Source organism: Heteronotia binoei, unplaced genomic scaffold (assembly GCF_032191835.1).
Source record: "Heteronotia binoei isolate CCM8104 ecotype False Entrance Well unplaced genomic scaffold, APGP_CSIRO_Hbin_v1 ptg000055l___fragment_3, whole genome shotgun sequence".
Taxonomy (NCBI): domain Eukaryota; kingdom Metazoa; phylum Chordata; class Lepidosauria; order Squamata; family Gekkonidae; genus Heteronotia; species Heteronotia binoei.
In genome coordinates, this window is record NW_026799985.1 from 397939 (window position 1) to 413082 (window position 15144).

The 15144-nt window shown below is 42.1% G+C and overlaps 1 protein-coding gene across 1 annotated transcript in view; it reads left to right on the forward strand.

Moving 5' to 3' along the window:
• FBN2 (fibrillin 2) overlaps window positions 1-15144 on the forward strand; it is a 363281-nt gene that overhangs the window by 326688 nt on the left and 21449 nt on the right. The window contains exons 54-58 of the mRNA XM_060263402.1: window positions 1874-1996; window positions 2601-2732; window positions 6050-6175; window positions 10258-10464; window positions 14973-15098. Of these exons, the coding sequence (XP_060119385.1) occupies window positions 1874-1996; window positions 2601-2732; window positions 6050-6175; window positions 10258-10464; window positions 14973-15098 (714 nt within the window). The remainder of the gene's footprint in view (window positions 1-1873; window positions 1997-2600; window positions 2733-6049; window positions 6176-10257; window positions 10465-14972; window positions 15099-15144) is intronic.

Genomic DNA, 15144 nt, shown 5'->3' on the forward strand with positions numbered 1-15144 from the left:
GCTTGCCCACTAGGCAAACTAGGCAGTTGCCTAGGGCGTCAGGAGGCAGGGGGTGGCAAATTGGGCTCTCCCCCCCTCTGGTGCCTCAGGCAAGTACCTAGTTTGCCTCCCTCCCCCCTGCCACTGCCATGGTTGCCGTTAGCCCCTCCGGCCCATCGCCGCCACCCCCCACCCTCCCTCCCCCCCAAAGCTCACCACCACTAGCCCCCTCTGGCCCACCACTGCCCCCCACCGCCGCACTCGCTCCCTCACCCCAAAGCTCACCGCCGCTAGCCCCCTCCGGCCCACCATTGCCGCACCATCCCCCAAGCCCCCCCATGACTACCGCTGCACTCACTCCGTCCCTCCTGAAGCTCACTGCGAGTAAAAGTAACCCCTGCTGGCTTCTCACAGCCCATGCTGGCACATTTTGTTAAGAGACATCACTTAACAAAGTGCTCAGGCACGGGCTGTGAGTAGACAGCAGGGCTTGCTTATACTCACAGTAAGCTTGTGGGGGAGGAGGGAGTGAGCACGGCAGCGGTGAGGGGATGGCGGCAGGGTGGCGTTGGCAGGCCGGAGGGGGCTGAAGGCGGTAAGGAGGTGGGGAGAGGAGGCGCAGGATGTTGGGGGGCACCTAGGGCACCATGGGGCGTTGGGTTGCCCCTGACTAGGATAGACATCCGGTCTGTCACCCACCCCCATTTTTCCCCTCAGGAAGCTTTGGAATTATTAACTGCCCTGTAAAAATATTTGTGTCAAACTTGATTAGTTATTTCAGCATAATAGTCATACTTCTGAGATGAAAAATGTGAGAGTGAAGCTAAAAGACAATATTTAGTAAGTGCATGGAGCAAATGAAAGTGATACGGCATAGTAGTTTGGTATTAAACTAGTGTGTGGACATACGGATTCAAATTCCCTCATGTCATGAAAAACTCATGGTGTTCTTGGTCCAAGTCATTTTCTTATGGCCAAAGATGGTTGTTAAGATAAAATGGAGGAGGGAAGAACCATATGCCCTTACCCAAGCTCCTTAGGAAAATAATAGAATAAAAAACACTTAATAAATACCAATATGTGGTGTGGTCTCTGAGATTAGACTAGGTTGGTAATTCAAGTATGGCAGCTTTGGTATGAGTTGAATGATCACAATATATTCATTGAAAGTTGCAAAATGAGACAGTTTTAGTATGAATGTAAAGGGGAAGACATAGGATTGAATATAAGGTTTTCTGTGAACATAAAAACATAGTTAGTACAAGTGATTTTAGCATCTTTCCCTCTCATGCAGCGAGCCCATGAAATTTCCTCAAAGCTGCTGTTGAGAGTCAGAGATCCGTAAGAGAGCCAGCATGGTATAGTGGTAAGAGTGGCAAACTCTAATCTGGACAACTTGGTTTGACACCCCACTCCTCTGCATGAAGCCTGCTGGGTGACCTTGAGTCAATCACAGTTCTCTCAGAGCTTTCTCAGCCACATCAACTTCTACCTTCCCATAGTTGTAGGAAGAGGAGGCAATTATAAGCTGCTTTGAGACTCCCTAGGGAAGAGAAAAGCAGGTATAAAAAGTAACTATTCTACTTTTGGTATGGTGGGGTGGATGTATCAGGAAGAGTGAATAAGCCAAATTTGCTCATTTTGTGAAGACAGATAATCTTTGATGGATCCCCTCTTCCTGCTGCCCTCTCTTCCCAGCTTCATTGAAGAATTCATGAAGCCCTGTGATAGTGTTTTTCCATGTGAGTCCTCTACACATGAGAGAGATGGTATTAATAGTTCATTATTTCACTAAATCAATACACTAAGCTTTGTTTCAAAATTGCACTAGTGGCTATTAAAATATGCTTCAAAGTATTTACATTTGTGTGGTTTCTTTTATCTTGCTATATAGATATTAATGAATGTGCACAAAACCCTTTGCTGTGTGCTTTTCGTTGCATAAATACATATGGTTTCTATGAATGCACCTGTCCAATGGGTTATGAATTAAGAGAAGATCAAAAGATGTGCAAAGGTATTGAGCTTTTTAAAGAAGTTTATGGATATTGATAACTTTTCTGAATTACTTCTTTTTTGTAACGTATCAGTTTTTACTCAGTGGTCAGAACAAGATTCTATAGAGACTTTTTTTTAATCAGTTCCATGAGTATGACACATGTTAGCTTTCTTATGCAGAAACATAATGTTGATGCATCCCAAAACCACAGTATGTTCTGGAAAACATGGGAAATTCTGCAGTTTGTCCTCAAAAAATAAAAATAGTCATTCAAATTACTTTCACTATGGTACCTGACTCCAAAGAAGCTAACACATCTAATACCATCAGTGAAACCTCTCTGTTGGAAAGAAATGTGGTCAACAATGTGATTATTTACATTGCTGGGGTTTTGGCCCCAAAGTATTTGGCTTCTGGGGGGAAATCTTACAGCGCATTCAACAAATCACTGACCTAAGTATTGCATTTACTCCTGACCACCTATTTTTGAATGGAGGCATTGATCCAGATTGCCCACCTCATAAAAAAGAAACTGTTGTTCTTCTCTCAGTAGCTAGAACAGCAGTGGCTACACACTGGAAATCACATAAATCACCTCACATATGTTTCTTTTTTAAAAAAGATCTTGATGAATGTGCAGAAGGTCTCCATGACTGTGAATCAAGAGGCATGATGTGCAAAAATCTTATTGGAACCTTCATGTGTATTTGTCCCCCTGGAATGACTCGTAGACCAGATGGAGAAGGTTGCATGGGTAGGTATTAAGAAGAGATGCTCAGTTCTCTTAAACTATGATAAAGAAAACTTGAATCTGTTACACTCTAGTGTGCCAAACTCATTGTTGGATTCTAGCCATTGGGAAGTTAATAACAATATATCTAATTCTGAGCATGCCCCCATTTGTGAATGCTTAAATCCAGAGACTGGGAGCATAAACAGACAGGATAGCTCTTTCAACAAACCTAAGGGAAAAAAACAGGTTTGCCAAAAAAAAAATTGAAATCTAAAATGAAATACACCCCCAAAATAATAGAAGCAGCACACCTGTACCATTAAGAAACAAATGTCCTCTGCAGTGGCCATTGTGGGGGTACTGGGCAACCACAACAATATTGCCAGTCTTCAAACTGATTTCTGTCAGTACAAGACCGAGGGATGGGCAGAGCCCTTTCCAGGGCTGTTTTGTTCTTTAAGGGAAAACCGCCCTGAGCCTGCTTTGGCGGGGTGGGCGGGATATAAATTAAAATTTTTTTAAAAAAACTCATTTGTGCCAGGCCTGACAGCAACCACTGACAGGGCCAGCTGCTCACTACTGTTCAACCATCACTTGAAAGCCAGTATGGTATAGCGGTTAGAGTTTCAGACTAGGATCTCGGAAACCCAGGTTCTTATCCGCAGTGTGCTTTGGGAGCTCAGTGGATGGCCTTGGGCTAGTCACACACACCCAGTCTAACCTACCTCATACAGCCGTTGTGAAAATAAAATGGAGGACAGGAGAACGATGTAAGCTCCTTTGGTTCCTCACTGGGGAGAAAGGTGGGGAATTAATGAAATAAACAAATAATAAATATAGTTAAAAGATTCAGGGCAGATAAAAGGTTGTTTGGTGGGTGGGAAGGAGAGAAGGAAGCAGGGAAATGTGAACTGCCAAGAGGAGGGAAAGAGGAAATAATGAAGAGGAGGATACAGGGGGAAATGGGATGCTCCTTGCAAGTCCTTGTGAGTCCCCCACTTGTATTTTATAATATTAGGAATTAAAATTGTGAATCACTATTTTCACAGGCTGTCATGAGAATCTGAAAACATCTAACTGATAAAGGCAGTACAGTGTTCTAGTAACAAGGAAAGTGATGTGGTATGTTTTGTTAGGTTACCTGAAGGAATATTCCTTGAACTTTAGAAACCTGTTAAAACTACTTGTGAGAACTGATGTGTGTTTTCCCCATGAATTCTCAAAACAAAAAAGAGAGAGTTCAGACTGGCTATATACTTGTAGAAACTTGCTTCAGTTACAGCCTGCCCACCTTTGATCAGTTGTCAACATTGCTGTTTACTGAAAGCCTGCAGCTGTAGATTTATCTGGTTATTTCAGATCAGTAGACTTTAATCTTCTTGGCCCTCTTGTCCCCTGCATCATTAATTATACTTAATCATACTTAATTTCTTGTTTCTGTTTCCCTTATTTCCATAATCCCCTTCCTTAACTGTCTAAGTTCCTTAGATCTCTTACTTCTGCTTACCCACTTTTTGTCTTGTGACACAGTTTGGTGTAGTGGTTAAATGCATGGACTCTTATCTGAGAGAACCAGGTTTGATTCCCCACTCCTTCACATGCACCTACTGATGTGTCCTTGAGTCAGTCACAAGTTCTAACAGAGCTGTTCTTCTCAAGAGCAGTTTCTGTCAGAGCTCTCTCAGCCCCACCTACTTCACATGGTGTCTGTTATGGAGAGGGGAAGGGAAAGAATATTGCAAGCCAGGGATGTTGAACTCATTTGCTCTGAGGGCTGGATAGGGTTGCCAAGTCCAATTCAAGAAATATCTGGGGACTTTGGGGATGGAGCCAGGAGACATTGGGGGCGGAGCCAGGAACAAGGGTGTGACAAACATAATTGAACTCCAAGGGGTTTCTGGCCATCACATTTAAAGGGACAGCACACTTTTTTAAATGTCTTCCTTCCATAGAAAATAATGAAGGATAGGGGCACCTTCTTTTGGGGCTCATAGAATTGGACCCCCTGGTCCAATCATTTTGAAACTTGAGGGATACTTTGTGGACAGGCACTAGATACTATACTGAAAATTTGGTGCCTCTACCTCGAAAAACAGCTTCGCCAGAGCCCCCAAAACCTCCAGATCAATTCCCCATTATACCCTATGAGAATCGATCTCCACATAGGGAATAATGAAGTGCTCAGCAGACGTTTCCCTCCCCCCCACAAACCCTGTTTCTGGTGACTCTGAAGCGAGGGATTGGCCTTTCTACTCACAAGTTGCTGCCAACTTCTTCAAAGTAACACAGACACATCATCCCAAGAGGAAGCCTTTCAATCAGAGACTGAAGCCTCCTGAGGTGAAAAGGCACATGGTCCTCTGGGGGCAGGGCTTCCTCCCGCCAGCCAGCTGATTGGGGGCGGGAAGAAGCCTGGAAAAGAGGAAGAACCCCCACTGGGACCTGGGGATTGGCAAGCCTAGGACTGGATCTTGACCTTGTTGGGCCAGGCCATGTGTGTCATAAAATATAATGCCAGGTCAGGGAGTTATAAACAGAGAAACACACAGCCTAATCCACCTCACTGGTTTGCTGAGTTTCAGCCAACAGAAAGAAGAGAGACTTGGCTCAGTAGCTCTTCTGTGCAACTGAGAGAACTCTCCTTCCCCCACTTCCTCCCTAAGGGAGGAGTTTTGCTCCTGGCAAAGCAAGTTATAATGAAGACGGAAGCAAGAGAGGGAGAAGGAAGCAGACAACAGTGAGTTGCTTGAGGGCCTGATAAGAACCCTCTGGGGGCCTGATTCAGCCCTTGGGCCGCGTGTTTGACACTCTTAAATCCTCCAGCTAGTGAAGGGTGGGGTATAAATCCAATCACTACTTCTTGGCTCTGTCTCCTGCATTCAGTAAGTTCTTCCCCCTGCATTGAATATTAATTCTTAGGAAACTGTTGTGTTTTTTGTATATTTTTGCTTTCTTCACAACAATTTCACTTGTTGAAATTTTGTCCTTTCCCCACAGAACCTGCATTGATTGGTTGGTTGGTTTTTGTAATTGAACCTTTTCCTATGTCAGAGGAAGGGTGGGAGCAACACAGCAGCTTAAACATTTTGTAGGTAAAGAACATAGCAGGCAAAAAAATATAGCCAGTTTTAGTACATATTTGTGGAAAGTGCAATCCTATGCAGAGTTACTCCAGTTTAAGCCTACTAATTTAAGCAGCTTAGACTAGAGTAACTGTTCATAGGATTGCAGTGTAAATATCTTAAACTGTTTTTTGTTGTCTTTAGCACAGTTTAATATTCTGGCAGTTGTAACAGTATATTTGTGATTTATTTTTGGTTTCTTCATTTATGGCAAAGATGAAAATGAATGCCGCACCAAGCCTGGTATCTGTGAAAATGGTCGCTGTATCAACATTATTGGGAGTTATGGGTGTGAATGTAATGAAGGGTTCCAGTCAAGCCCATCAGGAACCGAGTGCATTGGTAAGGAAATATGTTCTTTCATATTCTGTTAAATAAGCATACCATAAAGGATGTATTTGCCAACTTTGTTTGCTAAAGCAAAATAGAAGAAATATTTTCTGTGCTTTCAACAACCACATTTTTGGAGAAAAACCAGGGGGTTTTTTTAGCAGGAGTGCAGTTCTGGCTGGCTTGGTTTCGAGGGGGGGGGGGTGACATAATACGCAAATGAGTTCCTGTTGGGCTTTTTCTACCAAAAAGCCCTGAGAAAAACTAATTAAATTAGAAAAGCAAGAGAACTGTTTGTTTGAAAATATAAAGGGTGTCATTACCACAATCGTATAGGCCAAATGTAGATTACAAAATTTTTGCAACAATAATGGCCGAGAGACTAAGAAAGTGCATCCCAGAACTAATCCATGAAAATCAAATGGGATTTATTCAAAAAAGATATATGAAGGACAACATCAGATCTCCTGAAAGCAACTGAATATTCTAAGATAAAAGGTGGGGAAATGACATTTATGTTTTTGGATGCGGAGGAAAGCCTTGAATAATGTGCTTTGGCCATTTTTATTTAAAGTATTACAAAATATGAATTGTGGAAATACATTTTTAAGCTAGATTCAAAGTATTTATACTGATTACCATGCCAGAATTTTAGTAAACGGTTCTTTATTTGTGTGGGGGGAGGAGGGATTGAGATAGCTAAGGGAATTCGACAGGACCCCAATATCACCGCTATTATTTATTCTAGTAATGGAAATATTGACCAATAAAATCAGACGAGATAAAAGGATTACTAGAATAAAGGAAGATAACAAAGACTATAAGATGAAAAGCTATGTCAATAACAAACCCAAGCAGTTTTTCGAAATACACAATGATTAGATATGGAACTTCCTCTGGTTATAAATCAAATAAAAAGAAGACCAAGATAGTCTTATTAGATACAACTAATGAAGAAACAAAAAGAAATTAATAGGATGTATTGTTACCAAAAAAACCCCCAATAAAATGCATGGCTATCTATGTAACATGAAGTAAAAATTTGTATAGAGACAATTATCAAAAAAGCTGGGCAGGCATTACTAAAGAATTGCAGAGATGGAAAAAATTAAAAATCTCATGGCGAGGCAAACTTTCTGTTATTAAAATGAACATTTTACCAAAGATATCAACTGACATAGAAGATTCCAAAAATAGTGGAAAATGATGAACAATTGTATATGGGAATGGAAAGAAACCAAGAGTAAGATTTAAAATATGGAATTTTTTAAAAAAAAGAGGAGGCCTGGCAGTATTGAATATTAAATTAGATCATCAAACATCTGCATTGGTTTGGATTTCAGACTGGATTACGAATCCAAATTTGAAGAATATTAAATTAGACATAACTGCTACAAAAGAAGGAATTCCACACTTATTTATGGATTGAGAAGTCACAGAAAATTATTCAAAAACAAGATGGCAGTCATATTTTGAGGGATGGATTACTAAAAATATGGTTTCAATGTAAAAATACGATAAGTCCACCCACCTTGCCATTAACATTTCCAATCAATGCCTACCGTGATGCAAGTATCGGGGAAAAACTGATAATATAATTTACAATTACATGCTGGGACTTGGCAGGAAGTCCAGAATGAAGGAAAAAACATCCAGTACCTGATATACATCCAAGTGGTATCTAAATATAAACAACAAATAGCAAAAGAGGGAGGTTGCTTAAGACAGAAAATGGCTTATGCACAATTAATTACAGGACTCATAGAGTTGGAAGGGACCTCCAGGGTCATCTAGTCGTCTAGTCGAACCTCCTGCACAATGCAGGAAACTCACAAATACCTCCTCCTAAATTCACAGGATCTTCATTGCTGTCAGATGGCCATCTAGCCTCTGTTTAAAAACCTCCAAGGAAGGAGTGTCTACCACTTCCTGAGGAAGCCTGTTCCACTGAGGAATCGCACTAATGGTCAGGGAGTTCTTCCTAATGTTGAGCCAGAAACTCTTTTGATTTAATTTCAACCCACTGGTTCTGGTCCTACCTTCTGGGGCCACAGAAGATAATTCCACACCATCCTCTATATGACAGCCCTTCAAGTACTTGAAGATGGTGATCACATCACCTCTCAGCTGCCTCCTCTCCAGGCTAAACATGCCCAACTCCTTCAACCTTTCTTCATAGGGCTTGGTCTCCAGACCCCTCACCAGCTTCGTTGCCCTTCTCTGAACCCATTCCAGCTTGTCTATATCCTTCTTAAAATGTTGTGCCCAAAACTGAACATAATATTCCAGGTGAGGTCTTACCAGAGCAGAGCAAAGCAATACCATCACTTCACGTGATTTGGACACTATACTTCTGTTGATACAGCCCAAAATTGCATTTGCCTTTTTAGCCACCACATCACCACATAAGGAGACTTAAAACATTATTAGAAAAAGTATATAAAATGCTAATGCAATATAAAACAGCAACAGAACAAATGAAAGACTGCATGATTAAATGGATAAAAAGTTTTGGAGAAATTATCTATGAGCCAGTGGGAAAACTTATGGACTAAAGAAATTAAGTTTACTGAGTCCCAAATGTAAAAGGGGAAATGGTATAAAATGTTTTTAGATGTTTCATTACACCTCAAAAAACTGCAAACATTAGTAAGAGTTATAATTGAAAATGTTGGAATTGCAAAGCACAGATGTAACATTTTAGCATATGGTGGACATTCAGCAAAGCAAGACAATATTGGCTAAAGATCCATGGATAGATCTATTATAGATCTATAATATAATAGATAAGATAGTTAATCATGAACGATGGTCTGTTTCTTTATCCATGCTTTTGTATTTGTTCATGAAAGACAGTTGTTTATGTGTAATTGTAGCAAGGTAAACAAAGAAAATATAAAGGGTATTCTTTGAGCACTCTCAGATGCTACATTCAAATATGGGTTATCATGCCCATAGTTTACTCAGAGGATTAGTTGGGTTGATGAGAATGTTCTTATTTAACATTTTACTTTATTATTTTTATGTTATACTTACAACTTTACTCATTGTAATCTATTGTACTTTAACACTGCAGAAACATATTTAAATCCATAAAAGTAAGGAAATTTAACCTCAGTGTTTGCCATCCACATCATTGAGAGAATTTAGGACCACACGATGCCCAAAAGCTTTCTTTGAAAAAGCAACCGCCCTCATTCTGCCACCTTCTACCATTTCTAACCACCATCATGGCAGAGGTCCTTCTAGAATTCTGTTTAATTACTATGTTGATCAGGCCTCATTTTGGGCAGGAGCTCACAGGAGCAAAGTTCTGGAACTGCTAAATTTTATTGTGCTCTTTCTTTCTCACTCCCCTCCCCAAATACTTGCTTCTGGGCTCCATTGTTCAAACCCCTTATGAGAATTTTGCTGATGTCTAAGATTTGACAAACTTTCTAATATTTTTTTCCCACAAAAATGGGAAAATAATCTATAATATAGTGGGTTCTATGCATTGACAAGGCGAGGCTGAATCGATAACAAGCTCTTTATTGAGTATAGGATGGTAGGTGGCTGCACTGCAAGATTGGGAAATGGCCAACAGGGTCTGAACTATATACAACTCTTGGTTTTCACGCAAGCACGGTATTGGGTCATTCAAATCGGCCGGGTCCCTATGATTGGTCCCAGGCAGCAGGTATTTGGATCCTGCTGCCAATTGTTCCCAGTTCCCCAAGCTCGGTCAGTATGGCTCCAATGAGCCAGGCTGGAACACCCACAATAGTCCACAGGTAATCTTTAGTCCCCAGACTTAACATAATCAAAACATAGAAAGCAGACAGATGGAAATCTTCATCATGCCACTGTGGCCACATAGGAGAAAGTAATTTTAAAAGTATGATGGGTTTTATTATGACAATTATAATTCAAGAAGTATTTTTAAGGAAGATGCTGAGTTGATAAAATTTAGTACACCTTCTGGTGATGCATATGCAAATGAGATGCTAATGAGTTCCGGCACCTCTTTTTCTACAAAATGACCCCTGATGTTGATGCATAAGAATAAGAGCTGATGGTACTAATTTTACACCTTAACCTCTATTCCTTGACAGATAACCGCCAAGGCTTCTGCTTTTCTGAAGTCTTACAGACAATGTGTCAAATGGCATCTAGTAGCCGTAACCTTGTCACCAAGTCAGAGTGTTGCTGCGATGGAGGAAGAGGCTGGGGCCATCAGTGTGAGCTTTGCCCACTTCCTGGAACTACTCACTACAAGAAACTTTGTCCTCATGGCCCAGGGTACACCACTGATGGAAGAGGTATTGTTTGGCAGAACCAGGGCTTTTTTAAAGCAGGAATGCACAGGAAAGCAGTTCCAGCTAGCTTGGTGTCAGGGGGTCTGACCCAATATGCAAATAAGTTCCTGCTGGGCATTTCTACAAAAAATGCCCTGGGCAGAACTGAGTTTTTTTCCCATTCTTTGCTGAATGATCTTTTATTCTGAGCATTTATTACATGCCCACAAAATCTGGCAATGTTCCTTCAAGCAGAAGAAGTAAATAAAAAAACTTTTATGTTTTACTAGGAATAAGACCCACTGTGAGAATAAATACAACAGGCTCTAGAAAGAGGCTTTGGGCAAGTGTCCCAATCTTGGGCACTCAACATCAGTTTGCTGTGGCATCATGGTGCTGTGGTGGCTCAAAGACTTGAAAGAGGCCCAGAATGGAGATAAGGAAAAATAATTATGGAGAGTGCAGGGGCATGACAATGGTCACACAGACACTGAAGCTCAGCATTCCTTTTGTTTGCAGTGCATTGTTGCTGCCATTTACAGTCATATTCAGCATTGCACCGTTTAGCATCAATGTGAGTTTGTAGCGTGATCTGGTTTGCTTCTCAAGGTGACCATTTTCTATAGGGGAATTAATCAGCTTTCCATCTCCTCCCCACTCCCTGCAGCCTCTACCTACAGTCTTTCTCTACAGCAAGGACCAAAACAGGAGGGAAGCAACCTCAGCAGGGTATAATGACTGTCAAGCATGGAAATTTCAGATAACCAAGTGATTGTTTAAAACAAAGTCTTAGTTTATTGATAATCCATTGTTGCTCATCAGTGGAGCACCTTGAAAGTGATACAAAGTATTGCAAGGCATAAAGCTTTAAGGGTTCCATCAAAGCGCTTTGGGAATGATAGTTCAAAGACATAATTGCTGCATATCTACACATAGCTATCTCTGTAGTTAAAACTTCCCGGATCCCAGGCATACATTCAATGGCTACGGTGTGGAAACTTTCCGGGAGGCGCCCTTTATCAAAGCATTACATTCCTACATTTGCTACTCAAAGGTGAGAGAGAGAAAAGGGAGGTTAGCGGGCTTGATGGTTCTTTGGCTTTGATATGCAATTACATGGGAAAGCATTCTACAGAAAAAAATCAACTTTAACATTTAATACTGAGTATAAGCCATATGCTTGGCAATGACACAGCTATTTTCTCCAGAGAAGCTGATGTCTACTGTCTGGAGAGCAGTTGTAATTCTGAATGATCTCCAGCCCTCAACTGGAGATTGACAACAATGGTTCCCCAGGAGGAAATGGCTGGTTTGGAGGGTAGCTTCTATGGCATTGTAGTCTGAGGTCCCTCCCCTCCTCAAAACCCACCCTTTCCAGGCTCCACCCCACAAATCTCTAGGAATTTCCCAATCACGAGTTGGCAACCCTATCTCCTTCCCAGACAAACATCAACCTACCTTTATCTCCCCCTCTGACTTCAGCTTTCCATCTCCTCCCCCCTCCCTGTATTTTCTACCTAGGAAAAGTTCAGTCTTTTTCCACAGGGGGACAAAGCACCTTACATCATTCTCCTCTCCCCTTTTGATCTGTACAACAATTTTGTGAGGTAGATTAGGCTGAAAGTCTGACTGGACCAAAATCCTACAGCAAGAACCTGGATCTGGCAGACTCCGTTCTGAAGCGCTAACTCCTGTGACGTACTGGCTGTCATGGGGGGGGCCTGCTGCTGAACGGGAGCAAGCAGCCAGGCTTGTAGGCTGTTAAACCCTACAAGTCCCAAACTCATTAAACCCCTGCCCAGGCAACTTTTTGGAAAGAGCTACCCGCTCCCACCCCTCCTCAGTAATTTTGCAAGCCAGGCTTTTTGTGGGTTCTCAAAAGAATTGAAATTCAGTGTTTATGAACAGTGCAGCTTTGCCACCAATTTCCCAAAACAACTTTTATGCCAGAGAACTAATACTGGAAGACAGAAGGTAAATTACTAGTATGGTGCAGCTGTAACACCAGAAATAGTATTTTAATAATTGTTGCCATGATTGGGTGAAATAGTGAAAATGTCTACCTCTACTTTCACTTTTTAAGATATAAAACCATATGTAGTCTACCATTATTCAGAATGGACATGCTTCACCACTAAATTCAGTTCCCTTGGAGGGACCTAGAAATCTCTCAGAATTATAGTTCATCTGTAGACAATTAAATTAAGTTCCCCTGCAGCACAAGGCAGCTGTGGAGGGTTACTTCTTTGTTACTGCGTTCCCACTGAATCAACTCCCAAAACTGTCCCCCTTCCAGGCTTCACCCCAAAACTCCAGGAATCTCCTAGACTGGAAACTCTGCCACCCAGACTTTATCCCCAGATCTCCAGGAATCTCCCAACCTCAATATGGCTGCCCTACCCATCCATCATCTGCCCCCACTCTGGTGGCCAGTGAAAAATCATAGGGCGTTTTCGCACTGACCTTAATCGGCAGCGACGCCCCTCTTCACCGCGCAGGATCTGCGCGGATTTCACACCAATTGCCGTGGAGCACCCGGAAGAGCCGCAAAGTCCCGCGGCTTTTGTGGCACAAATGGAAACTGGTTTTTGGCAGTTTCCATTTGCGCCGCAAAAGCCGCGGGACTTTGCGGCTCTTCCGGGTGCTCCGCAGCAATTGGTGCGAAATCTGCGCAGATCCTGCGTGGTGAAGAGGGGCGTCGCTGCCGATTAAGGTCAGTGCGAAAACGCCCATAGAGTTAGAAGGGACCTCCAGGGTCATCTAGCTCAACCCCCTGCACAATGCAGGAAACCCACAAATACCTACCCCCTCCCTGCAGACATGGCAACCCTATTATTTTACACTTACTGGAAGGCACACAGTTTGAATCCTTTTTTATCTGCTGTTGTACGCATTTCTTCTACAAAATTAGGGGAAATGCTTTACAAAACAAAGTTTTAAAAAGAATACCAGTCTAACTAACTCTTCTTTCTAGCCCATCCACTCCATCTTGTCCTCTTTGTTTCTGAAGTTCCACATCCAGGTGTATGCACTAAATGGCATAGTCTTTTCAGGATATTGGTTCAACTTCAGCTTTAACTTTTTCATGACTGTGGCATGATAACTCCCCTCCCAAGTCTATTGAAAAACTGCTGTGGAATATAAAAGTAAACATATAATGCATACCTTGTGAAAGAACCTCCCTGGCCAGAGGCAGGATATCTGGGAAATATGAGTGCATACTCAGGCCCCTCCGCTTGACTTTTGCCAGCATGAAAAGGCACTCTTTGCATGAACAGAGGAACAGTTTTCCCCCAGGCATTTGGTTCCCAACTCTCCACTTGACAGAAGGGCAGCCATGCCAGGTATCAATCTAGCAGAAACATTCATGGCCCATCAAGCCATGAAAAGGACTGTGAGTCTCTCCTGCCTTTAGGAATGAGGGAGGGGGAGGGAGAAAAAGGGGATTACTCCTCCAGGACAGTCTGCTCAACTGCCTAAAGACTGTGTGGTTTTATCACTAATCCTTCCCAGATCTTCCTAACACTTCAGGTACCCCAAGTTCGGCACTGCCTGCTTGCAGACTCAGTCCCTGTCTATGATCATCTGGTTTCATCTTCCCCTCATGCCAACTCCTCCCCCCCCCCTTGTGGGGAGAAAATGGGCCCTAATGCTCCACTCCACAACCAAGGAGCCACCAAGATGCAGCCATACTGCTCACCTAAGCAGGCCCGCATCAGCCTTGCTCTCCACTACCACACCAGCCCCCTTATGCCAAAGACCCCCAACACTGGGGTTAAAACAGGCCCTAATTACTCCTGACTTGTTCCATGACCACTGAGGAGGCTGCCACTGCCACCATGCCAGAAACTGGGTGGGCTGCAGCCCAGTCCTCACCAACATCGCCAGAGCTGTCCCTATCCTGCCTCTTGCCTAGCATGCTGTGAAAGAGGAAGAGTGGGGTGGAACCTTCCTTAAATCCTTGTCAGTTCTGCTCCCATGCATCAACACCTTGATGCTATATGTCACCCGAACCCGATCTCTTTCCTTTTCCAAAGGAGGCAAAGGGGTTCCCACCTGCAACTGCTGTTGGTTCCTCAGCTGGTGGGGAGTCTAATTCTGGCCAGGTATTCCTGTAAATTTCAAATGTATGAAACAACTCTAGAGAATAAGTCAGAATTAAGCCAAGATAACAGCATTCCTACATCACACAAAAGCATAGTTAAAACTAATTGATTAATATACTAGCTGAATAGTTAATGGATGCCCCATATTCAGATGATCAACTGGTTGTACTTAGTCATGGTTTCGCAGGACGTCTGAGCCACTCTTTGTTATTAGGCCCCAATATGTTTTGTCATGCTTGGCAAGAAGTAGTTGGTATTTGCTCTATGTAGTTGGTGGTTGTAGCAGAAATAAATTCTCAGAACTTCTTTAAAAGATCAAATAGTCCAAAAAAGGTAAATATTGGTTTTATTTACATTTCAAAAAATTAGCATGAATTGTTAACTAAAAGGAAAAAAATATTTTCGTATGTGTTTTGTTTTCCACAGATATTGATGAATGTAAAGTCATGCCAAGCCTGTGTACACATGGACAGTGCATAAATACTATGGGTTCTTTCAGATGCTTTTGTAAAGTTGGTTACACCACTGACATTAGTAGTACATCTTGTATAGGTAAGTATTACTACCTTATTATGTTTCACACTTTTTAAATGAAATC